Source organism: Drechmeria coniospora, chromosome 01 (genome assembly GCF_001625195.1).
Source record: "Drechmeria coniospora strain ARSEF 6962 chromosome 01, whole genome shotgun sequence".
Lineage (NCBI taxonomy): Eukaryota > Fungi > Ascomycota > Sordariomycetes > Hypocreales > Ophiocordycipitaceae > Drechmeria > Drechmeria coniospora.
This window is the reverse complement of record NC_054389.1, coordinates 7,544,287-7,568,816: the sequence shown is the minus strand read 5'-3', so window position 1 is coordinate 7,568,816 and position 24,530 is coordinate 7,544,287. Positions and strand designations below refer to the sequence as shown.

At 59.7% G+C, this 24,530-nt stretch overlaps 8 protein-coding genes across 8 annotated transcripts; 5 read left to right on the top strand and 3 right to left on the bottom strand.

Annotated features, from left to right (window-relative positions):
- Nucleotides 1-12: 12 nt before the first annotated feature.
- DCS_01974 (beta-calactosidase) lies at nt 13-1,950 on the bottom strand (the record flags this gene model as incomplete). The annotated part of the gene is made up of 1 exon (XM_040799305.1): nt 13-1,950. The coding sequence occupies one exon, from the start codon at nt 1,948-1,950 to the stop codon at nt 13-15; it is 1,938 nt and encodes a 645-aa protein (XP_040660188.1).
- A 1,618-nt stretch (nt 1,951-3,568) lies between these two features.
- DCS_01973 (alpha-N-acetylgalactosaminidase) lies at nt 3,569-5,200 on the top strand (the record flags this gene model as incomplete). Its single annotated transcript, XM_040799304.1, has 1 exon — nt 3,569-5,200. The coding sequence occupies one exon, from the start codon at nt 3,569-3,571 to the stop codon at nt 5,198-5,200; it is 1,632 nt and encodes a 543-aa protein (XP_040660187.1).
- A 1,182-nt stretch (nt 5,201-6,382) lies between these two features.
- DCS_01972 (aspergillopepsin) lies at nt 6,383-7,602 on the top strand (the record flags this gene model as incomplete). The annotated part of the gene is made up of 4 exons (XM_040799303.1): nt 6,383-6,592; nt 6,631-6,729; nt 6,753-6,995; nt 7,048-7,602. 4 exons carry the CDS (start codon nt 6,383-6,385, stop codon nt 7,600-7,602), a joined length of 1,107 nt encoding a protein of 368 aa, XP_040660186.1.
- A 956-nt stretch (nt 7,603-8,558) lies between these two features.
- On the bottom strand, nt 8,559-9,699 carry DCS_01971 (uncharacterized protein; the record flags this gene model as incomplete). Its single annotated transcript, XM_040799302.1, has 2 exons — nt 8,559-9,372; nt 9,428-9,699. 2 exons carry the CDS (start codon nt 9,697-9,699, stop codon nt 8,559-8,561), a joined length of 1,086 nt encoding a protein of 361 aa, XP_040660185.1.
- Nucleotides 9,700-14,759: 5,060 nt separating this feature from the next.
- On the top strand, nt 14,760-16,559 carry DCS_01970 (uncharacterized protein; the record flags this gene model as incomplete). The annotated part of the gene is made up of 2 exons (XM_040799301.1): nt 14,760-15,284; nt 15,549-16,559. 2 exons carry the CDS (start codon nt 14,760-14,762, stop codon nt 16,557-16,559), a joined length of 1,536 nt encoding a protein of 511 aa, XP_040660184.1.
- An 835-nt stretch (nt 16,560-17,394) lies between these two features.
- On the top strand, nt 17,395-20,097 carry DCS_01969 (exo-beta-D-glucosaminidase; the record flags this gene model as incomplete). The annotated part of the gene is made up of 2 exons (XM_040799300.1): nt 17,395-19,298; nt 19,362-20,097. 2 exons carry the CDS (start codon nt 17,395-17,397, stop codon nt 20,095-20,097), a joined length of 2,640 nt encoding a protein of 879 aa, XP_040660183.1.
- Nucleotides 20,098-20,510: 413 nt separating this feature from the next.
- DCS_01968 (uncharacterized protein) lies at nt 20,511-21,323 on the bottom strand (the record flags this gene model as incomplete). The annotated part of the gene is made up of 1 exon (XM_040799299.1): nt 20,511-21,323. One exon carries the CDS (start codon nt 21,321-21,323, stop codon nt 20,511-20,513), a length of 813 nt encoding a protein of 270 aa, XP_040660182.1.
- Nucleotides 21,324-22,516: 1,193 nt separating this feature from the next.
- On the top strand, nt 22,517-24,064 carry DCS_01967 (uncharacterized protein; the record flags this gene model as incomplete). The annotated part of the gene is made up of 2 exons (XM_040799298.1): nt 22,517-22,888; nt 23,756-24,064. The coding sequence occupies 2 exons, from the start codon at nt 22,517-22,519 to the stop codon at nt 24,062-24,064; spliced, it is 681 nt and encodes a 226-aa protein (XP_040660181.1).
- Between the last annotated feature and the right edge of the window lie 466 nt (nt 24,065-24,530).

Genomic DNA, 24,530 nt, shown 5'->3' with positions numbered 1-24,530 from the left:
TCCACCATGGCATCACGGGGCATCAGGATCCGGATTGTTAAACCACTTCCTGACGGCAACGCTCCGGCCCGTGAGCTGTACGCCCGGCTTCGGCTCGAGCTCTAAAACGACGACATCGTTGCTGCTGCCCGACGGCTTGAGGTAGCAGCCTGGTACGTAGAGACTCTGCTGGGGACCGATCGTCCAGTACCGACCCATGTTGATCCCGTTCACCCAGACCTGTCCCTTGACGCCAGCGGGAAAGGAGAGGAGAGTGTCTCGGGTTTCATCGACGGCGGCGCCATCGGGGAGCTCAAAGGAACCCGTGTAAAAGACGGGACCATCGTTGACCTCGAACTGCTCGCCACCGACGACGAGCGATGGAAGCTCCGACATTGGTAGCGAGTACATGGACCATCCACGGAGGACGTCTCGGCCGATGGTGACGTTGCCGACGATTCCCTTTCGCTGGTCTCGGAGTTTCTGCGAGTAGTCGACGCGGCCAACGTTCTCCACAAGCAGCCGCAGGATGTCACCCCTTTTCACCCCGACCTTGACCGAGGCGAGCGTCAAATATGTCCTGTCAATGACGCCGACCTTGACTTCGTTGACGTAGACGATGACACGATCACGCGCCTCGTCGCCGGGGGATAACACGCCGCTTGCATCTACCTCGACGACATGTTCGTAGAGCAGATACCCGTAAGACTGGCCCAGAGACTCCATCGTCACGGGCTCGGCCGACTCCTTGTCGGGCGTGGACGAGCGCGCGTCGAAAAGCGAGAGGAGGGGACGCAGGGAGAATTCATCGACTCGAGCCAGCCCGGGCATGGATGGGACGTCGGGGATGCTTCCGGCTGGGACGTGCCTGGAGATGAGGTCGCGCAGCTTGTGGTACAGCTTCGTGGGCCTGCCGGTCTCGTCCAGGGGAGCGCCGTAGTCGTAGCTCGTCGTCACGGCTCGGGTGCGGCCCTCGGCCCAGACGCTGCCGCTGTCGAAGGCAAAGTTTGTGCCGCCGTGGAACATGTAGATGTTGAAGGAGTTGTTGCCCCGGAGCACCCATTCCAGGTCCTTGACGACGCGCTCTTGGCCGGCCTGGTTTCCGTCGAGGCTGTTGTGGGTGACGTTGACGTGCCAGTCGTCGAACCAGTGAACGTAGTACTCGCCGTTGAGCTGAGGCCCCAGGCTCGTCGGGTCGGTCACGTACTTGTCCCGAGCGGCAAAGGCCGTCTTGGGGTCGCCGTCGGCCACGGCGAGCACGCCGTGCAGCTGACCGCCTTCGAGATAGCTCTTCCCGCCGCCATCGGTGGTGTAGAGGGGCGTCTCGAAGTTGGCCCTCAGGAGCTGGGCGTGAGCTTCGAGATAGAGCTTGTCCTTGCCGAAGCTTCCGTATTCATTCTCCAGCTGGGTCATGAGAATGGGCCCGCCCCTGGTGATTTGCTGCGACCGCAGCTCGGAGCCGAGCCGATCCAGGTAGCTTTTGGTTGCCGCCAGAAAGGGGCCGTTATTCTCGCGAACGGCCATGCCGGGAATCTCGCTCAACCAGGCCGGGAACCCCCCCCATTCATGTTCGCCGCAGATATAAGGGCCTGGTCGTAGCACGGCGAAGAGTCCCTCTTCTTGGACGGTTTGGAAGAAGGTAACGAGGTCGTTGCGATCATCGAAATCCCACCGTCCGCGCCGAGGTTCCAGGTTGTTCCAGAATATGTAGCTGAAGATGGTGTTGAGGCCCATGGCCCGGGCCATCCGCAACCGAGAACGCCAGTACTGCTTCGGTATGCGTTGCGGGTCCATCTGGCCCCCGATGATTTGGAAGGGTTCGCCGTTGAGGAGAAACTGCCTGGCGTTGTAGGTGAAGTTGCCATGCGTGACGTTGGATGTGCCGTCGCCGTTGACAGGGCCGGCGGAAGTCGAGAGAGCCAGGGTCAGCGGCACGGCAGCCAGGCCGAGAGAAATGCCTCCGAGAAGCATTGTGATCGGGCAGCGAAGGAGTCGCGCCTCCCAGCTCCGAGTCGAGAATGTTTCGAGCGGTACGTACGACTTCGTCCGCTCACGACCACTGCTCATCTGGCTAAAGACTTGTAGGCGACGAGAGGGTCCTTGTGTGTTTGTATTTATTACCTATCCGCCCCCGCTGGTTTCCATCGAGCTCGCTGAAAGCCGCTCTGCAGAGCCATGTCTCGGTGGTGACGTGCCTCATCACGGCGCCGGCCGTAGGAATAAGCAATACTGGAGGCAGAGCGGGCATTACGGGGTAGCAATGAGGTGGATATTGACACTGTTGCATCCGACTTGGGTTGCCAGTCGAGTTCAGGTCTGCAAGTCACAACGAGGTGGAGTCGAAGCAAGTCGGATGGACACGGCCTGGGAGTGGGGAAGCCCATTGAAGGAGGAGATTCGACAATGTCGAGGTGGGAATGGTATTATGAGCTTCCACATTCCTGCACGAAAGCGTACAAATCACAATACAGCTAGTTGTAGGGTTCATGCTCTAGCCGGGGTCCCCCCCCTCCTGGCATACCCAAGTACGAGGGCGCCAGTAGAAGAAGAAAAGACTCAAGACGGACGGGACGTTTGTTCGATCGTTGCTATATGGAACATGAGCACAGCAGCCTTCAGCGTACCGGCGAACCAGCTGGCATCTGATTTGCCATGAGGGGGGCAGCAGGGTTGGGAGGGTCGAGACCGAGGGATGTCAGCCCAGGCGGTAAACTAGATGGCAATGAGTTACCAACCGGTTGTCGTCGGAAGGAGAGATTAACAGTTGTTGGGGGACAAGAGTCGGCTATTATTGACAATAATGCATGGCTCTCCGGGGGATGCAGCGGCAAACTCGCCCCCCTCGAAAGCAGCAGTTGTTGGGTGACAACAGTCGGTTATTATTGACAATATTGCATGGCTCTTCGGATAATCCAGCGGCAAACTCGCCCCCTCGAAAGCAGCGGTTCTAGGGAAGCAGACGGGCGGGGAAGTGAAGCCGCGATGGCGTCTTGACCATTCCCCTTGCAACGGCCTGCAGCGACGGAGCTGCAACGACCCCGCAAACGCTGCCGAATCTGAAAGTATCTGCATCGGCTCTTGGTGACGGTACGGCCTTTCACGGGATTCAACACCAAGTCGGTTGCTCTATCGAGCCATGGGAGGAACCCCCCAACGTCAGTATTCCCAGGGGTCTACTCGCTTGGCTCTACAGTCATACCATACGCTTATCTAGTCGTCAAATGTACTCCGTAGGTGTAGCATAAACTGTTCCGCCACAAGCCGACGCCAGCAGGGGCAAGGAACAGGGAGCAGGACGCCATTCTGCAGCCTCTTCCTGTTCGAAACTCAACCACCGCACGCACGAGAAGCAAGAAGAACGGATGAACGAGGTCTTGTAATGAATACATAAATAAGCAAATGAGGCCCGTCGGCTTTTGGGCCTTCCAGTTCTTGACCTCGAATAGAAAACGACGTCAAGACGGCTCGTGCAAGTCGCGATCCGGCCATTGATAGCACAACGAGCTGGTCTCCCTGCGTGCGCAAGGGACAAAACAAGCGCAAGCTTTCAAACAGGTCATCTGCGTCCTTGACCTACACAAACCTGACGATGGTGAACCAGCTGGTCATGGCGGCGGCCGCAGGGCTCGCCGGTTCAAGCGCCGTCGCGCCGGAGACTCTCCTTCCCCTGCCGCCCATGGGCTTCAACAACTGGGCTCGCTTCACGACCAACATCAGCGAGGCAATCTTCGTCGACGCCGCCAAGGCCATGGCCGAGACGGGTCTTCTCGCCGCCGGCTACAACCGCATCAACCTCGACGACGCCTGGTCGACCATGGACCGCGCCGCCAACGGCTCCATGGTCTGGGATGATGCCAAGTTCCCCAAGGGCTTCTACTGGCTCACCGAGCACCTCAAGTCCATGGGCTTCCTCCCGGGCATCTACACGGACGCCGGACGCCGGTCCTGCGGCGGCTATCCCGGCGCCCTCGACTACGAGCAGATCGACCTCGACGACTTCACCCGCTGGGGGTTCGAGTACCTCAAGATGGACGGCTGCAACATGCCGGGCCGGGGCGAGGCCGTCTACCGCAGCATCTACGGCCGCTGGAACAAGATGCTCAGGGCGGCCGAGAAGCCGATGATTTTCTCCAACTCGGCACCGGCCTACTTCTCGGGCCGCGGCCTTGCCACCAACAACCTGACGAACTGGTACCTCGCCATGGGCTGGGCGCAAAAGTTCGGCCAGCTCGCCCGCCACTCGGCCGACATTGTCAACTACCCGAGCGGCAACGCGTGGGCGAGCATGCAGTTCAACTACAACCAGCACGTCCGTCTGGCCCGCTACCAGATCCCGGGGTTCTTCAACGACCCGGACTTTCTCCTCGTTGATCATCCCTCCTTCTCGCTCGAGGAAAAGAAGAGTCAGTTCGCGCTCTGGTGCGCCTTTTCGGCGCCCTTGATCCTCAGCACCGAAATGTCGGCCTTGAAGCGCGAGGAGATTGCGTACCTCACCAACAAGCACCTGCTCGCCGTCAACCAGGACAGGCTCGTTCAGCAGGCGACGCTCGTGAGCCGCGACGGAGCGTGGGATGTTCTCTCCAAGAGCCTCGAGAATGGCGATCGCGTCATCGCCGTGCTCAACAAGGGCTCCACCAGCGGCAGCATCACCGTCTCCTGGGATCGCATCGGCCTGTCCCCCGACGCTCTCCTCGCGGCGGAACAAGTCTTGGTCTCCGTCCAAGACCTGTGGACGGGCGAGTCGGTCGATCTGCTCGCGACCGAAAGCAGAGGCGTCACGGCCGAGAACGTCCCTTCTCACGGGACGGCCGTCTTCCGACTCAAAAAGTCGGCCAGTGCCGTCACGCCGACGGGGCTCATCTTCAACACCCGCAGCATGAAGTGTCTCACCGACCAGGACGGCGAGTCGACCCAGGTCCGGTTCGCCACCTGCAACGGCTCCGACGGCCAAACATGGCGCGTGCGCTCTGATGGACACATCCACAGTCTGCTGCGTCGCAACGAGTGCCTCGTCGACGTCGAGGGAGAGATGTCAACGGACCGTGCCGGTTGCCAGTCGAACGCGTGGCGGTACGAGACGTCCGGAAACCTGATCCACGGAGGATCCGGCCGTTGCTTGACCGAGGGTGCCGACGGTCGCGCGACGGCTGCCGCGTGCGGCATCGAGCGCAACGAGCAGGTCGTCGGGCTCCCCATAGGCGTCACGGTTGTTGGCAATTGATGGCATCCGTGGAATGTGACGTTTGACAGCCGTGTGGTAAATACAGCCCCTAGGCGCAGCAAGTAAACAAATGAAGAATGAATTACGGATAAAAAAAGAGCATCAACGCGGAGCCGCGTGTTGTGATGATGGGATTGGACGCAGTGCCTTTTAATAGCACATCTCCACGCGACACCCCCTTTCGTGCTCGCTTCATGACCCCCTCTCCCCTTTTCCTCCCCTCTCGGGGACCCTTGGGGGGTTGAGAAAGAAACTGGGTAAAAAGGTGGCGAGGAAAAGGCGAATGGCAATGAAACATGCGAACAGAACAACACCAGTCAACGTTCTCCCTCGTCCGGGTTCTCGGGACGCATCGTAGCCTTGGGTCGACTGGCGGCTTCATGTGGCTGACTATCGGTATTGCGCTTGGCAGCACATTCGGCATCGCCCCCATTGTGCATTCCCGAGCATGTCAGTCATGCAGAGAAGTAAATAATGTGAGTACCAGGACATGTCCAACGAAGGCGAAGGATGCTAGGTCCCAGCAATATGGCCGTGTAGTCTTCTTTCCATAGCAAACTCTTGTCTGTGTAAACGAGATAATAGGCGTGCCGCGAAATCCTCCATATCCATGTGAACTTGGTGCGAGAGATTTGAGGAAAACAAAACACCTAAACAGACATAACATAATATAACAAGCACTGAACCAAACCGACCAGGCGGGGCGGAGATGTTTCAGATCTCAGAACATCCTCCAGGTGAGCTAGTTAAGATTGGGGGAAGTGCTAATTTTATATTGGTATTATTATTAGTTTGGCATCTAATTTGGCATCTCGTTTGTGGGATTGTTTGTTTTCAATCCTCGAGCCGAATCGGAGCTCAGGAGGAAGCATATAGTGCAGAGGATGACGCCCACCATATCTCACACGGTCGGAACATGGTGCCTTGGTTTCTTGGTGCCCATCCTTTTTGTTCTGTGCCATCTGCCCTTGTAAGCATGATATGAGTCCTACATGTCTCCCTGCGTGCCATTCATGTAGAGCAAAACAAACCTTTTGCCCACAAACCCCATACATGTAAGTGACACCAACGGCCCCTGACGAGAGCGCACCTGATTAACTGGCCAACAAGATGATTGATTGAGGCTCCAATTCTGCCGCTTCTGCCACTGCTTTTATAATTCTTACTATTTTAATTCTTACGATGCGTTTGTCTCTTGCTCTCGCCCTTGCCGCCATTAGTGGTGTCTTGGGCGAGCCGATCCCGAGACGGGCGGTACAGGGTAGCACGACCTCTACTATGACTACTGCTTCTTCCGTCCACGACCATTATCACGACAGCCAGTTCCACGAGGACGACGTTCACCAGGCGTACAAACGTAAACCCATCACTCCTCCCAAGCCGCCTCAAGTGGTACGGCCAAAACCACCCAAACCACCAACGCCGCCAAGCCTACCCAAGCAAGCACCATCACCCCCGTCGTCACCCTCACCCCCATCACCTCCGTCACCTGCTTCCCCAGCATCACCGGCTTCACCTCCGTCACCTCCGTCGCCTGCTTCTCCAGCATCAGCTGCTTCACCCCCTTCCCCCCCTTCCCCCCTTCACCCCCGTCACCTCCATCACCTCCATCACCTCCATCACCTCCATCACCTCCAAAATCTTCATCACCACCATCACCACCACCTTCACCTCCAAAATCTTCATCGCCACCGTCACCACCACCGTCACCACCAAAATCATCGCAGCCACCAAGCTCATCGCCGCCGCCAACATCACCGCCCCTGCCACAGCGCACCGCCATCTCAAAAAACTGGTCCGGCGCGGTGCAGGAAAGCCCCGCGGGGACGAAATGGACCCAAGTCCAGGCCGAAATCGTCGTGCCGACCTTCCGCGGCCGACCGGCGTCTCAGAGTCTCAACATGTGGGTTGGCATCGACGGTAACAAATGCCGGACGGCGGTCCTGCAGACGGGCCTCGTAGCCTACGGCGATGGGACCTTTTGGGTCTGGACCGAGTGGTGGCAGCGCACGATGCAGCACTACGAGACGGCGCTGCCCCTGAAGGGCGGCGACAGGCTACGGCTCTCCGTCCAGGTCACGTCGGCGACCTCGGGCACGACGACGGTGGAAAACTTGACCAACGGACGATCCGTGTCGCATACGTTTCGAGACGTCAAGGAGTACCCCCTCTGCCAGACGGACGCCGAGTGGATCGTCGAGGCCTGGCAGGAGAACGGCAAGCCGGCCGCGCTCATCGACTGGGGCACTGCGACCTTTTACAACACGACGGCCAAGAGGGCCGGCAGCCAAGTCACGGCCGGCGGCGCCTCGTATCTCGTCAACATGCAGATGAACAACAAGCTCGTGGCGAGCACGACCATAGGCTCCAGCGGCGACGTCAGCGTCACGTATCGCGCATGAGGGGGAGCAACGACGTTGGAGGGGATCAACGACGTCGAGGGCGAGAGGCGTCCAACGATAGGGGATAGGGGTAATGCGTGCGCACGACCGAGGAGATGCGAGCATGTTGTCGAGAAGCATGAAGCTTGGTAGGCAGTGCTTGTTGTTGTTCATAACCTACCTACCTTGAGCCATAGAGTCACATTCCAAACAAACACTGAGAGCATTCACCACACTTATAACTCCGTACCATGCACCGAGTTGGTCGCTGACCCCTGACCCCTGACCCTAACGGGTCAGCGACTAAGTATTAGCGTTGAGCGAGACAAACGAAGGACTCCCGAGGCCTCCGACCCGGTCTTTTCTCCCTCCCACAAGACACATTCCAGACGCGACCCTAACGATTCATGTGGGAAAGGGTGCAAGGGGTCATGCCAGTGGCAATTTCTGCCCAGCCGAGATGGACGGGGCTACTCAACATGGCCACCATCGCAGCGGATCTGCGCCCCGACGTCACCCTTGCGGCATGACGAGACAGCCCTTTACGGACTTGAGCTTTCCATTCACCCATGCATGCACATGCTCCCCACGAGTTTCCAGCCCGGTAAATGTACTGCCGTCGGATGGGGAAGCATCCGAACGGCTCGTCATGGCGGCGGCAGCAGGTTCCTTCGTCTCGACCTGACAGCTGACAGTGAACCCTTTCTTTGCAAGGCTTCGATCACGAGGCAGGACCATGCTTGCATCACGGGACGAGCATCACGAGGCGGGCCGGCGGAAGATGAACGGGCATACACGTATGTGCGTCTGTTGTCGCGTTCTATGTCGTCGCTAGCCGTCCAAGTGGGAAAAATACCCATTCAAATTCCAAGACGCCACGGGACCGACCGAACTTAACCCAGAAACCATGAGCGGGTGCGTGCATGCGAGTGCTCGGCCAAGCCGGGGGCGACGGAGAGCCATGCCGTGGCCACCCTCTACAGCATGAAGGCGGCGAGGGCGGCGCCGGCGAGCAGGTTGTAGACGATGGCGACGCGGCTCGAGCCAGCCTGGACGGGGTAGCTCGACGGCGTCGTGTAGGTCTTGGAGCCCGGGGCCGTGCAGGTCCCGTTGCCGGGGCACACGGGCTGGACCTTGCAGCTGTCGGCCGAGCACTGGTACTTTTTCCAGCACTCGTCGCCGGTGCAGCTCTCGTGCTCGCAGTCGTCGCCGCGGCAGACAAACTTGCGGTCGAACTCGTCGTCGGTGCACTTCTCGACGGTGCACTTGCCGTCGTCGCAGGTGATCTTGCGCTTGCAGGCGTCGCCGCTGCACTGCGAGTACTTGTAGTCCTGGCCGCCGGTGCAGACGACGAGCTCGGTCCAGTACTTTTCGTAGCCGCTCGGGCAGGCTTCGGTGTGGCAGTCGTCGTCGTCGCAGACGACGCGCTGGCGCTCACACTCGTCGCAGTACTCGTCCTGGGCGCAGTAGTCGCCGTAGCAGATCATCTTCCGGCTCGGCTTCTTCCGACGGAGGGGGCAGTCCGTCACCTCGGGCGGGCACGTGGTGATGATGCCGGTGCTCGTGAGGGTGCGCGTCATGGTGGTGCCCGAGGGAGGCTCCGTCGTCGTCGTCGCGGCGATGCGCTCGTAGAGGGAGAGGAGGACGGTCTGGGGGATCTCGCGTCGCTGCAGCAGGTTGGTGAGGCCTCCGCAAGCCTCCTCGGGCTTGCCGGGGCAGCGGCTGCTGCACTTGGAGTCGGCGAGGATGCTCGTGGTGGCGTCGTCGACGACGTCGCCGCAGTAGCAGTCCCTCGATTCCACGTCAGCGACCGGTTTCGCGGGCGGCGGCGGCGGCGCGGACTCACATGAAGTAGACGCCAAAGTAGCGGCCGGGGCAGGCGGCGGCGCAGATCTCGAGCGTCATCTTATCCTCCGTCACCGTTCGCTCGAAGCCCGGGAAGCGCGTCGAGGAGCCGGCACAGCCGACGACGCGGAAGGCGCCGACTCTGGGCGGCAGAAAGGGCCCCGGAAGAGGCGTCGTCGTCGGCCCGGCCGTCGTGGCCGTCGTGTTGGAGAAGGTCGTGACGGCCCAGGCGACCTGGCCGGCGCCGAGGGCGAGGGCGATGGAGTGACGCATGATGAAATGGAGGTCGGGCAGTAAAGGAGTGACAGGACCGTAGGGGACGAGATGAAACGAAGGCAATCACGGTCAACCAAGGAGCATGCGGTGGTGGCGTGGACGGAACAGATGGTCGTCAGCCGCGGCGCCGGCGATATTTTATAACGGATGACATGCTCGTCCGCGACGCGTGCCGATCGACTCGACGACCAGCCGTGGCCGTTTCGAGGCCAAGGGAGAGCGGGGGCATGGATGGACGGATGAACGGATAGATGGTATGGACGGAGCATGGACGCTCAGGCTCCGCAGTGCCGACGATGCGTTCCTGCGAGGCGACGGACGCCCCGTCGGTCGGCTGGGAAGAATGCTCAGCTTGCCGGTTTGGGCCATGGCGCTGGCGCCGAACGCTGTCTCAGGCAAACGGGAGGCCAGGTGGACTGAGTGGTGGTGGTTCCGTCGTTTTGAGGATGCTCGGAGGCACTCGCTGCGGTGCTCGCTCCCTCGTGCTCGTGCTCGTGCTCGTACGTTTCGAAACGACGGCTCGCGGGCACCCCTCCGAAGGAATCTTTGTCGTCATGCTTAACAACCATATGCTGCCCGAATTCCAGGGAGGCTCCGGCGAGGCAGGGCTTCCATCGAGGCCGCTCGGCGGGTGAGGAGGCAGCCGGATTCACCCCTGCCGCCACGGCATTGTCCATCCGCACCGTTCACCAGACCATTGCCGCCAGGCATTTAGAGGCTTGCTTGTCGGTATTGGTGGCCCGGAATGGATGCAAGTGATCGTGCCGGCGGGCAGGGCAGAAGGGAGGACACGATTGGTGGTGATGAGCGTCGGTTGGAAGAAGCCCTGCTAATAGCGAGCAGGACGTGGAATAATACTTGGAATAATACTTGGAATAATACTGGCAGAGTTTGTCGGAGCTCACCGTGCCTGCCGTTTGGCTTGGGGCGTGGAGCTTCCTTCCTTCCTTCCTGCCCACAAAGGGTGGCTGGCGTCATCGACGGAACGCGCCTGCCATCCCGGCGATCCCAGGCCAGCCCAGCGCCAGCGAGCGGAAGGAGCAACTCGCGCGGGGGCGGGGCGGTGGCGACGCGAGGAACCAACCAGACGACGGGCGAATTCTTCCGCTCAGGTGCGTCCCGTCGTTCTTGCCCTTGCCGAGCCAGATGGGCATCGCTGATTCGCTCGGGGGCCGACCGACCATGGCACCTGCCCCGTCACGGCAAGCTGACTCGGAACGGCAAGACCTATCCGGGCACGCAGCCCAGGGCAGGCACGCAGACGGGGTTCGGTGACTGTCGAAAGGACGATGGCAGGCAATGGAATGGCGAGACATGGAGATGGAGTGGAAATGCGAGATGGAGTAGAAATGCTCAAGATCCCGAGCGAGGAGAAAGGGCATCGTCGACAGGCAGGGCTACGTTCCCACGTGCTGGTGCGGGCAGACGCTCACGGGGCCGTCGCGTCGAGCCCGTCCATGCCGCTCGCTTAGCCTAGGTGTCGTGGTGGCAGGGCAGCCGACTGCCTCGCGTTGAACTGATGCAACCAGTACGGTGGTGGTTTGACACTGGGTGCGCTTGATTGTGCAGAAATGGCGAGCACACACACCTCGACGCTCGTGCATTCTCGCCGTGCCGTTGCCGTGTGAATGGTAACAACAGGACGCGTAGGTGTAAGGATTTAAGCATGTGAAGGCTGCCGATAACCATGTAGTTTAAGGATACTTGGTGGGTCTGACGACGAGCCATCAGGACCTACGTGTTTTCGTACAGCACTGTATTAGGTACTGTAGAGTAGTAACCACTGTAAGTACGGCGCAACACTGCTACGAATACTGCATTACAAGTGTAGCTTGGCTTGTACCGTTTCTACTGCGAAGTAGGTACTAAAGTACATGCCTCTACTCCGTCCTACTGCCAGGCACTGCCTCTACAGTACAGTACAGTACCATCAGCAGCACCAGCAGCACCAGCACCATCAGCACCATCAACACCATCAGCAGCACCAGCACCATCAGCACCATCAGCACCATCAGCACCATCAGCATCATCAGCACCATCAGCACCTCGATCCAAGTACTCACCCTACCACGTACTGTCTGTACCTAGAAAATGCTCGTATGGGAACAGTGCGACGAATTTCTTGCAGTTTGGGCGTACCAGCAGGTGTCCGTACTACAGCAGCAGTGCTCTTACGCCTGTATCCTGCTCCGACCGCTAGCAGCGTTCCAAGTCCACAGTAGCACATGCACGAGTAGCCGTGCCTAGTTCCTTAGTACTGTACTGTAATAGGTGTAGGTACATACCTTAGGTACTGGGTACTGTATGTACAGGAACATGTGCGCTGTACAGCACAAGAACGAGTAGCCCAATACTGTAGCCACTATAACTAGGTACTAGGTACTGTACTGTAAGTAAGTACTAGGTAAGTAGTAGGAGTATCGTGCTCGCACCTGTACGGTACAAGTAATGCACCTGCATTAGTACCAGCGGATGTGGGCCAAACGAAGGGAACAAGCGGGGAGACGGACGGGGGAGACATGGGCTCCTTTGCGGACATGCAATAATTACAGTACTTACCAGTACGGTGCTGACTTTGCGTGGACAATACATGCTTGTACATGTACCCCTCGCGGGACGAGCGATTTCTACAGAGTGCAGTACCTGTACTTGTGTTCGTTCATGCCGCTCGCCGGCCCATGTAAAGCAATGTACTCCCATTCAGGACGAGGAATCCAACTGCGTCAATCAAGAGAGGGTCGGCGGATCCTCTCACGACGAACCCTTGCCGACGCTGGGAGGGTCCGTCAGGTCGTCGAGACGTGGCGTCGTCGTATCGTATCGGGTACGTAATTATAGTGCAGGCCGACGCGCGGCATGAATCATGATGGTATGGACGACCATTTCGCTCGCAGCTGAGGCATGAGTAATATTCGTCTGACATTTACTCCATACAAGTACGCATGTGCCACAAGTAGTAAGTATGTACTGTACGGAGCACGGATGCTTACACTAACATACTTACCTATTTCCTAGTACGCTACATTTGAACATTTCCAAGACGCGCACCGCCACGGCTACACTATTATTACTTACACTACGAGGTAGCAGCTGCTCAAGACGACAACGGCAGACCCTAGGCCACGACGACGACGACGATGATGATGATGATGATTTTCCTCATCGTTCCGGTCACCACGTCCCATATATTCAACCATCGATGGCTCTGTTGCTATTGAATGCCTCGTGTTGATTGCTTGCGTGCTACCGTTGCTAGCATTGCATCATCGCTCTTCGTCTCCGTTGACCGCCGTTGGTGTGGCGCATGCGCTATACCTCGACTGCAACAACGCACTGTAACTCATGGCACAGCGCAACTCATGGCACAGCGCAACTCATGGCACAGAGTAACCCATGGCACAGCGTAACTCAAGGCACAGCGCAACTCATGGCACAGCGTAACTCATGGCACAGCGTAGAATCGCTCCCGCATATGCTGATGCAGAAAGAAAAAAAAGGCCATAAAGGGAAGCAGGTGCACAGCGGCAAAACGGATCACGTGTTGTGCCTCGCAAAGGCAGAACCGGATGAATGATTGTGTATTCCATGTGGTCCGGCTGCTCGTGCATAGCCGCATGCGTGTATGCAAGCGTTTGAATCAAACGAATCTTTGTGCTGTTGCCGTAGGTTTGCCTTGCCTGTGCGACTCGCTGCCGTCGGTGCTCGGAACTCTTCAGGCGCTCGTACGCCCTGGCCCTCATCACGACTCGTCAATCCCATCGGCGAGGAGTAGAGTGACGGCCTGTGCCATGCTGGATGACAACCGATTCGGCACGAGCTACCGTTCCCTCCAAGGCTCGGTAGTCACGATCAAAGCGAGGCATTTTGGGCGTCGACTTGATGCGCATGTTGGGTGCACTTGATCGTGGGATTTCTCTTCTGCTCATCCGTTCCGGGTGCAAGTGCATGTTCATGTACACTTGCAGGAACTGTACTGCAAGTACGGCACTTGATTACATGCGCTTTTATTACATGACCGTACAGTTGTGGTGTGTGGTGGACATTTACAGAGTAGGAATACGAGCGAGCACTGCTACGGATCGCCTGTACTCCGTGCTGCAAGTAAGTAATACTGTACTGTACTGCAATACACTGTACTGTGCTGCAATACACTGTACTTACTGCAATACACTGTACTTACTGCAATACACTGTACTGTACTGCGACACACTGTACTGAACTGCGATACACTGTTCTGTACTGCGATACACTGTACTGTACTCTGTAATATCTGTACTATTCCTTGCAAGTACTTGTACTTCTCTCATGCCTGACCGTCCCAGACACGGAGCAGTACTTGTACATGTGCTGACATCACGCCAACTGGTGTTGTACGGGGAGCATGACAAATTCTCCGCAATGCCGAGCCCCCGCCGAGCCCCCGCCGAACACGCCCCCATGAAGGACACACCGGAAGGACCCCCCGCGGATGGTGCCTTCCGGCCATCCACACCGAGCGAGGGGTTCGACCCTGCCGAATTGAGCAGCGGTCGAGCAGACTGTAGGGAAAGAGCCAAAATCCCCCTCTCGAGCATCCTGACGAGGGGGGCACATTCGCCATCCTCAACACGTACGAGCACCATGGCATCGGCGACTCTTGAACCCACGCGGTGCATCTTTGCCGGCCTCGTCACGACACGCCGTGTTACGTGCCGCGGCGCAGGAAGATGATGTCGAGGTGCCTCTGCGGAGACGCGAGTGCTGGGGAAACGGCATTGGCTCGTTGACGTGGCATCCTCTCGATAGCGACCGACGCATGGTCGTACATGCACGACGGCGATGAAACGTCCCACATGCAAGAATAGGGTTTTTGCTCGGCATCTTGATACCTGCTGGCGACAACGGGTCGGGTGGCTCGCCGCCCTAGTGCGTGCAGCACGGCATCGGCGCCGCATTAGAAAGCATCGGCACACTGCGTCATTTGAAAGCATCTGCTGAGAAATCAGGCCGGTCGAGGGGTAGCGGCAAGGTGAGCCACTCGCGTTGACCGCCGAGGACGAGTCGGCCACGACACTGACATGTCCCCGCGAAGCGTACAAAAAGGGTTGCCACCCCGTCCCTCGTTTGACGGGAAAAATCCATCAAGCCTTGAGACGGGACCAGACAGGACCAGACAGGACCAGACACGACCAGACACGACCAGACACGACCATCAGAAAAGCACCAGCGCCGACGAAAAAGTCGGCCCCCGCACCATGGCCGCATACTTGAACCAGCGCATCGTTCACCCCCACCATGGCATCCCCGTGTCGAGAGCGGAAACGCCGGCGCTGGAAAAGGATGCGAAATGCGTCGAGCCGATATGGAACAAGGCAGCCGAAGGCGTCCCCTTCTTCACGCCCGAGCAGGACCCCGTCGCCGGCACGGCGGTGCTCCCCCAGCCGTCGGGAAAGCCGGTGCCGAAGCTCTTCACGCCGCTCAAGATACGAGGCGTCGAGATGCCCAACCGCATCTGGGTCAGTCCCATGTGCCAGTACAGCGCTCACGAGGGCTTCCATACCCCGTGGCACATTGCTCACTACGGCGGCATGGCGCAACGAGGGGTACGTTGTCTCCCCCCCATCCCCCTCCTTTGTCTCTCCCACTGCTTCGTCTCTCCCACTGCTTCGTCTCTCCCCCTCCTTCGTCTTTGTCCCCATCTGCGTTGCCACCGTTCCGGGAGCAATTCCCGATCGTCCCGTCTCGTGTTGCCGACCGGGACCGGATTGGCGGGAATGCGGGGAGCCCGGCGCAAGCGGAGAGGAGACGTGAGGAGAAGAGGATACAACGTGCCCTGGACTGTGCTGACCTCGACGTGGCACGCGTAGCCTGGCCTGATGATGATCGAGGCCACGGCCGTCCAAGCCAACGGTCGCATCACTCCCGAGGACTCGGGCATCTGGCTCGACGCCCATGTCGACACGCTCAAGAAGCACGTCGACTTTGCCCACAGCCAGGGGGCCCTCATCGGCATCCAGCTCGCCCACGCCGGCCGCAAGGCCTCGACCGTCGCTCCCTGGCTCAGCGCCGGCGCCACGGCGACCGAGGAGGTGGGTGGCTGGCCTCATGATGTTGTCGGTCCCGCCGAGGAGCCCTTTGCCGACCACTACCCCACGCCCCGCGCCATGACCCTCGCCGAGATTGCGCGCTTCAAGGTCGACTTCCTCGCCGCCGTCTCCCGCGCCGTCCGCGCCGGCTTCGACGTCGTCGAGCTCCACTTCGCCCATGGCTACCTCGTCTCGAGCTTCCTGTCGCCCGCCGTCAACAGGCGGACGGATCAGTACGGCGGCAGCTTCGAGAATCGTGTACGGTTGGCCCTCGAGCTCGTCGAGGCGACGCGCGCCGCCATCCCCGACGACATGCCCCTCTTCGTGCGCATCAGCGCGACGGACTGGCTCGACACGAACCCGGCCTGGAACGGCGACAGCTGGACGGCCGAGGAGAGCATCAAGCTCGCCCGCCTGCTGGCCGTCCGCGGCGTCGACGTCCTCGACGTCTCCTCGGGCGGGAACCACGCGCAGCAAAAGGTCGTCGGCGGTCCGGCCTACCAGGCGCCGTTTGCGAAGCAGATCAAGGCTGCCGTTGGCGAGGCCATGCTCGTCAGCACCGTCGGCAGCATCAAGACGGGCGAGCTGGCCGAGAAGATCATCGCCGGTGGCGACGACGAGCACGACACGCCGTTGGACCTCGTCGCCGCCGGCCGCATGTTTCAGAAGAACCCCGGACTCGTGTGGGCCTGGGCCGACGAGCTGCATACCGACATCCACGTCGCCCATCAGATAGGATGGGGCTTTGGTGGCAGGGCGTTGAAGAAGCCCGGCAAAAGCAGCATCCCGTAGCGACCCCTCGCTTCTCCAACCGTCTCCTCCTCCGGCCCTCTCCGGTTGGGGCCATCCACCTTGCACCGGCGAGAGATAGAAGACCAAAATAGACATGAAATAACCGCGGCGAATGGGAAGCGATTGTGAGAGCCTTGGTCGTGGCATTTCGGTGACGAGGGACTCGCGGAGCCGCCCATCTCGACCGACGCACGACCAACCCAAACGTCGGTGTTTGCTGCACACGGCGACAAGGCGAACGCCACGAACCTTGAGCAATCGCCGGCAAGCGGACCGTAGACCGTTTCATCGAGGTGACCATCCGGCCCGTTTCCGTGCCTGCGGTGTCGTATCGGCACAGGGTGAATGGCATGCTGGCCGACCGAGATGGCCGCCCGGGAAAGTTACCACTCCCGCCAACGCGTGCGATGCATGCAATGTTACGTTTCACCACGCACGCGGCACGACGAGACAAGACGAGAGGAGGAGGCATGATTATGCAACGAAAATGGAAAACGAAGCTGCCACTGGTCCGCCGTCGAATCATGGGGCCGTTTGAGTTTGCGGCTGCAGTCGGCGGCCAGGTCGCTCGCGGGAACCGAGTCGCACCGCCGTCCTCGCCTGCGATGTGAGCTGGTTCCGGGAGCACACGGGCTGCGCGCAATCCAGTGACGCAGAAGACGTCGAGGGCACACGATTTCGAAGCCCAAATGCGCACGTGGCACGGGAGCGCCGTCCACCGGTCGCCCGCGATCAAGGGAACATGGTTTGCTCCTCCGTCGTGCGGCGCTTCCATCGTGGCCTTGCCCACCATTGACAATTGCTCATGTCGTGGCATTTTTCGACGGCAGCATCGATGGCCAGACTCTGGTTCGCTTTCGCTGCAGTATTGCTTCTGCTTCTTCCGGCCTCGCCCGTCGCGTCGGACCCTCTGCTTACGTCGGGTGCCGGTCAGAGGGGAACCATCCCCTGCTGGGACTTCAAGTCCTCAGCCTCCGTCGAGGAACATCTTGCCGTCGTCTCCGCGGTTGGGTATGAGACGGCATCGTGGCACCACGTCGAGACGTCCAGATGCACCTTCATGGGCTGCCTCCTGCACGCGGGAAAGTATCGAGATTCGGCACTCTGGTACTCGACACGACTGCAAAGGTTCGACTGGGGTCAGTTTCTGGTCCCCTGGCTCTACCGTCACGAGTTCTCCCTCGCGCCCGCCGATGGCCAGCACTTCCTCCTCGAGACGCACGGCATCACCGCGAGCGCTGATCTCCATCTCAACGGCAAGGCGCTCGCCGACAAGGAATTCCAGGCCGGCTCCTTTGGCGGGCACACGTACGACGTCACCAGTCTCGTGGCGGAGAAGAATGCCCTCGTCGCCAAGGTCTACCCTGCCAACTTGGATCATGACCTCGTTCAGGGTTTCGTCGACTGGAACCCGCGCGCGCCGGACAATGGATCGGGCATCTGGCGAGACGTCGTCATCAAGCAGACGGGGTCCGTGTCCATGGGCCCCCTGAGCGTATCCATCCACCTGGACGCGTCCGCCGAGAGCAAGGTGACGAGGGCGGCATTCGTCACCGTGCGAGCGGACGCTCACAACCTAGACCATGGTGAGCTGAGCTTGGTGGCCGAGTCGGTTGTCTCCTGCCCGTCCGGCTTCGACGACGACGACATGGTCGAGCGGCGAGACGTGACGCTCGGCCCGGGGGAGACCAAGATGGTCGAGATGGTCCACGTCATCGCCTCGCCAAAGATCTGGTGGCCCAAGAGATGGGGCGAGCAGCCTCTGTACAGCACGACGCTGACCTTTACCGTCAACTCGTCGCTCTCCGACCGCGCGAGGCAGCGTTTCGGCATCCGGACGGTCCGATCGCACCTGAACAGGCACGGCGACGTCGTCTTCACCGTCAACGGGCACGCCTTTCAGGTCCTCGGCGCCGGGTACAGCCCCGACCACTTCCTGCGCTGGAGCAGAGAGCGCTTCGAGGCGATTGCAAACTACACCATCGACATGGGCCTCAACACGATCCGGCTGGAGGGTACGCTCGAGCATCCGGAGCTCTACGACGTGGCCGACGAGATGGGCATCATGATCATCGCCGGATGGGTCTGCTGCTCCAAGTGGGAGTCCTGGCCGTACAACGATGCGCTGCGGGTCAGCCCCGTCCCGCTGTGGACCGAGAGCGACTACAGGACGGCGAACGCGAGCATGAGGCACGAGGCCGCCATGCTCCAACCGCACCCGAGCGTGCTCGCGTTCCTCGTCGGCAGCGACTACTGGCCCGACGACGGCGCGACCGAAATGTACGTCGACGGCCTCGTGGGTGCCCACTGGCAGACGCCCATTATCTCTTCGGCCTCCAAAAGGGGTCACCCCGATCTCCTCGGACCGTCGGGCATGAAGATGGACGGACCGTACGACTGGGTTCCGCCCAACTACTGGTACGACACGGAGCCGAGCGAGGACCGGCGCGGTGCCGCCTTTGGTTTCGGCTCCGAACTGGGCGCCGGCGCCGGCGTGCCGGAGCTCAAGAGTCTCGAGAGGTTCCTCTCCCGGAGCGACAGGGACGACATCTGGCTGCGGCCCCGAAAGGAGCTCTTCCACCTGTCGACCAACACCTCGGCCTTTTCCAACCACGCCATCTACGGCGAGGCCCTCGCGGCCCGGTACGGCGCGCCAAGGTCGGTCAAGGACTACGTCATGAAGGCGCAGATGATGGATTACGAAGCCACGCGGGCACAGCAAGAGGCGTACTCGGCCATGTGGAGCGCGCCGCGACCGGCGACGGGGTCCATCTACTAGATGCTCAATAACGCCTGGCCGAGCCTGCACTGGAACCTCTTTGACCGTTACATGCATCCGGCGGGGGCCTACTTTGGCGCCAAGGTCGGGTCGCGGATCGAGCACGTCGCCTACGACTACGTGAGGCGGACGCTCTGGCTCGTCAACCACTCTCTCGACAGACAGGGCCCGAGGACCGTCGGCCTCGAGATGCTCGACCTCGACGGCACCGTGCTGCACCGACAGACGATGCGGGTCACGACCAAGCCCAACGCGGGCGCCGAGATTGGCGAGGTCTCTGGGCTCGAGAAAATCAAGACGGTCGTCTTCCTGCGCATCCTCCTAGTCGACGACGCGAGCGACGAGACGCTCAGCCGCAACGTCTACTGGGTCGCCAACACCACCGACAGGCTCGACTGGGCAAACTCGACCTGGTACCACACCCCGGTCACGTACTTTGCCGACTTGTCGGCCCTCTGCGACATCAAGCCTGTCAGGGTGAGGGTGAGGAGGGGAGTCGACTTTGCCGGCCAGCTCGAGGAGGGTCTTTACCAACTCGAGGTCGAGAATACCGACGGCCGCTTGCCTGCGTTTTTCGTCCGCTTGACCGTCGTCGACGAAACGGACGAGGAGATCAACCCGGTGTTGTGGTCCGACAACTACGTGACGCTATGGCCCGGAGAGAAGATGCAGATTCACGTCCAGTTCGAGACGAGCACAAAGGCCGAGGTCAAAGTGGACGGGAGCAATGTCCGCCCAAGCAAGCTGGCGTTGTGGTGAATAAAGAGCTGGATGCGGGCAGCGCCGTGGGCCATGCCATGACCTGTCGGCGCAACGCGGTTGCTTGTTCCCGGGACAGGAGGATTCGTCCGCTTCACGCGCGGATGCCATTGCCTGTCCAGGGTCCGACGGCCCTGACGTGGCTCTCGAGGCAGCTGCACCTTGAAGCTACCTAGCATACCATGCGTCTCGAAGGAATGGACGAACAAGCGATGCAAAATACGCAACATGGCAGCGCGTAGGATTCACGGCCAGTGGTCAAGTATTGCTATACAGTACACGATGAAAGGAAACGCACAAGACGGCCTGGATTGGAGAAAGGTTGGGCGTCTGTGCCACCAGAAGACATGAAATGAAGGACGACGAACGAGCACGGATCCGACGACGATTCCAAGGCGGGCTCACGATTCTTCTCAAAGTGACCGTTGCACGCTTCCGACGGCGTCTCGAAAGAGCAGCATGGCGTAGGCCTTGTGGAACCACCACATGAAGCTCGGCCGCAGCGGCCTGTCGACGGTCGGGTTGCAGGTCACGCACGAGAGACGCAGCCAAAGGTCGGTGTCACCATCGGCTGCCGTTTCCCGCCAGATGCTGAATCGGTGGCAGCCGGCGAATCGGCCTTGGCCGTTCCCATACAGCACGTCGAGGGTGCTCTCGGCCGGGCCGTCCTCGGCGTCGGCGAGGTGCATCGCGGCGAGCTGGAAGGTGCCGAAGAGTACGGTGCCGGGGGGTGGCGGCTTCTGGTCCGACAGCTCGGCCGGGTCCCATACGGACGGCGCAGATGGCGAGTCGAGACCTCGAGGTCGAGGATGAACATGGCAGCCTTCGGACGAGGGGCAGGGAGCGGGCTCACCTGGAAACGACCCGACGGATGGTCGCAGCAGCGAAAGAGCGATTCTCTCGGGCGCAAAGACGCTGCCGGCGAAGAAGGCCTTCAAGAAGCGCGCAAGAAGCTCTTCGTCTCGAAGAAGGCGGCCGCGAGTCGACGAGATTCGAAGCGTCACGGACCTCGAGTCGCCCCAGGCCACGTTGCCGCGCGGGTTCACAAGCCTCGTGACGGCATCCGACTTTGCAAACGACTCGGGGACATGGTCGGTGCTGGTGATTCTACGCCGCCGCGTTGCCGAAAGCTGGCCGCAGACGAGCGCCGCGTAGACGCCGGCGGAGGCGGTCGCGAACAGTGCCGAGCCGACGGCGATTCGGCCGATTCGGATGCGAAGAGACATGTCGCCGCTCGATGAGCGACGTTCGATTATTGTCCGCCGAAGCGCTCGGCTTGATGGATGGGCAGCGTCGCACCTCGCAGCGCGGCGCCCAGGGGTCGGTCTGTCGAGGAGGACGTCCTGCTTGCACGCGCACACATGGCACCAAAAGGGCCACCGGGGCAGCCGGCGGTTGGTCAGACTGTCAGTCAAATCATTCATCAGATGGTCAACTGCATGGCCAGTCAGTCGAACCGCCGGTAAGACCGCTCGTTGAATCGCCGGTCAGTCCAAATCATCAATCGAAGATGGACAGGATGTGGATGCAGGAATCAGGAGTCCATTCAATGCCAGAGTTGAGTGTTGAAGTTGCGTCGGCCGTTACGTGATTGGCCGTATGACGTGTGTACTGTACTGTATTGTGGAAACGTGCGTTGCCCATGTCCGTATGATGCATCATATATCGATATATATGGGCGTGTGCACACTTCATGGCACTGTCATGTATTCTTAATACATGTAATTACTTATTGCTCGAGGAACGAAAATATGAAATGCCAGGACAAGGAGTTGCAAATATGCTCATGGCAAAGTCAAATGAATATAAAAGCGGATGCATCCCCAACGATTCTGCACTTGTTATTGACTTCTACATACTGTACACAACAGAGTACACTTGCAAGCAGTAGAGTTTGGTTTCTTCCACTTGCCCTTCCTTACATCTCGTTCCTGGGTTCCAAATAATCCGTCCACCATGAGGGCAACAACATTACTATGCATCATTCCAGTAGCTTCTGCCGCTGCTATTGCTCCGACACCTTCCACAACTCCAACAAAATCCGAAACTCCAACCAAACCAGAGTGTGGGGTTAACCCGCATCCCAAGGACGAGATGTGGTTCAGTCTCCGCCCGCTACAATCAAAGGAGTGGTGCGCGTTCGAGAAAGCTTGCAACAGGCTGCTCAGGGCAGACTGCTATCGTACGAAGCAGGTCCCTTGTAGTGCCGAGGAGGTCCCGTGCAGGAAATTCTTTAATAGTCCTGGATCCTGCCATTCGAAGACGAATAAATTTCGATTGCCAGAATTGGTCTGGGACGATTAGCCGGAGGATAAGGCCGCATTGCTGAAGGGTGGCATGTATTTGGTCTTAGCTTCCGATATCCTGAATCGAGCAAGTGCCTCTGGCACCCGTTACGTCCCAGGCTTCCCCCGTCGCCATGGTTTGGACGGACGAGGGGAGACGCGTGACTCGCAGCGCTGCCCAAGGGCTCGAAAATGACACGGCAGCGCATTCCCATGCTCAATTTTGTGCCGGCCGTCAAGTCGTAGGCGAGGAGGAGAGCCGAGGTGAGGACGAGACCGCCGAGAATCACAAAGGCGGCGAGGATGGGGGCTCGCACGCGGTGCTGATGGCTCGCGAAGGAGCCGATTCGGTAGACGACCATGGTGGTGAAGAGGGCGACGAGCAAGGCCATGACCCAAAGGATGACGAGACGGCGGAGAAGATGGCCGGCATGGTAGGCGTTGATCATCTCCCGCACGTCGGCATGCTCGGCGAGGTCATTGCTGAAGTTGGCGACGATGGCGACGTACGTGGCAGGCCGAGGAAGAGCTCGAAGCGTCCCGCCTCGCACTCCTCATCGCTCTCCTCGTGGAGCAGTCCTTGATAAAAACATGGCACGGCCTCGGGCGGGCTGCTTGACGACGTACCGCGAGCTCTTGGTGCCCTGCTGGAGCTCGTCGCAGTTCACGGGAGGCGGTAGTGTGAGTGTGATGTTGAGGGAACGTCGTGAAGAAGGTCGTCGACGAAGAGTGCTCCGTTGACGCCTGGCTCGAGGCCACGACACCATTTGGCGGTGGAGGGTTGGCAGGCAGCCTGTCGAGGCGTACGTAAAGGAAGGCCGTCGACAAAGAGTGCTCCGTTGACGCCTGGCCCGAGGTCACGACACCATTTGGCGGTGGAGAGTTGGTGGGCAGCCTGTCGAGGCGTTTGCGTGGTGCGGCCAACAGCGCCGTAGCGGTCCCTTCAGCGACGTGGCATGCTGGCGACGAAAACCTCCTGTAAATTGGCCTAGCCCATGGAGGTGGACGCTGGACAGACCTGTTGAGGCGGACGGGTCAGGTCACCCCAAGCCGGAGAGCCGGAGCTGACCTGGAGCGGTCCTGGAGCGGTGCGAGAATGAACGAGATGAGATTCGCCTCGGTCGTGCCTCTGCGGCAACAGTGATTACCCGATCGTGTGGCATTTTCATTTGCGTCTGATTGCTGTCGTGTTTGATTGCCGCATCTTCTTGGCGGAGGAGAGGACTGCTGCATTGTCTTGGCGGAGGAGAGAACTGTTGCATCGTCTTGGCGGAGGAGAGGAGTCTTGCGGAGGAGAGGACAGCTGCATCATCTTGGCGGAGTAGAGGAGTCTGGCGGAAGAGAGGGACTGCTGTATTATCTTGGCGGAGTAGATGAGTGGCGGTGGCGAGGAATCTAGCAGAAGAGAGGACTCTGGCGGAGAAAAAGCCTCTGGCAGAAGAGAGAACTCTAGCAGAGGAGAGGAGTCTGACGGAGGAGAGGAGTCTGACGGAGGAGAGGAGTCTGTCGGAGGAGAGGACTCTGGCGGAGGAGAGGAGTCTGGCGTAGGAGAGAACTCTAGCAGAGGAGAGGAGTCTGACGGAGGAGAGGAGTCTGACGGAGGAGAGGAGTCTGACGGAGGAGAGGAGTCTGTCGGAGGAGAGGACTCTGGTGGAGGACTCTGGCGGAGGAGAGGAGTTTAGCAGATCAGTGGAATCCGGTGGTGACGAGGAGTTGGAGGAGAGGAGTCTGGCGGAGCCAAGGACCCTGCCAGGCTGCACCAGCACGGCAGCAGAGGCATTCTAATACCTAGCACTTAGTACCTACAGGGCATCACCCACCAAGTCACCAATCTACAGCGCACCCTTGGTGGTGAGTGGTAGGTACTAACCTGTAATTCACTGGGATGTGGTGACACTCGGTGCCGTACGGAGTACTTCAACGGTACTTATACCCCAAGTACTTGTACTTTAGTATACGGAGCACAACCAAGTCTACCACGCGCATGGAGCTGGTGCTAGTTGCATGCTCAGGTACAGCACTAGTGGTACTTGTACATGCAGCAGGTGTACAGCACGTACTGACACTAAGTACATGTGATGAGCAAAGCAGCATTGTTGCAGCGTAGCACTTAGCACTGCCAGGGGTAACCGCGGAGTGCTGTAGCAC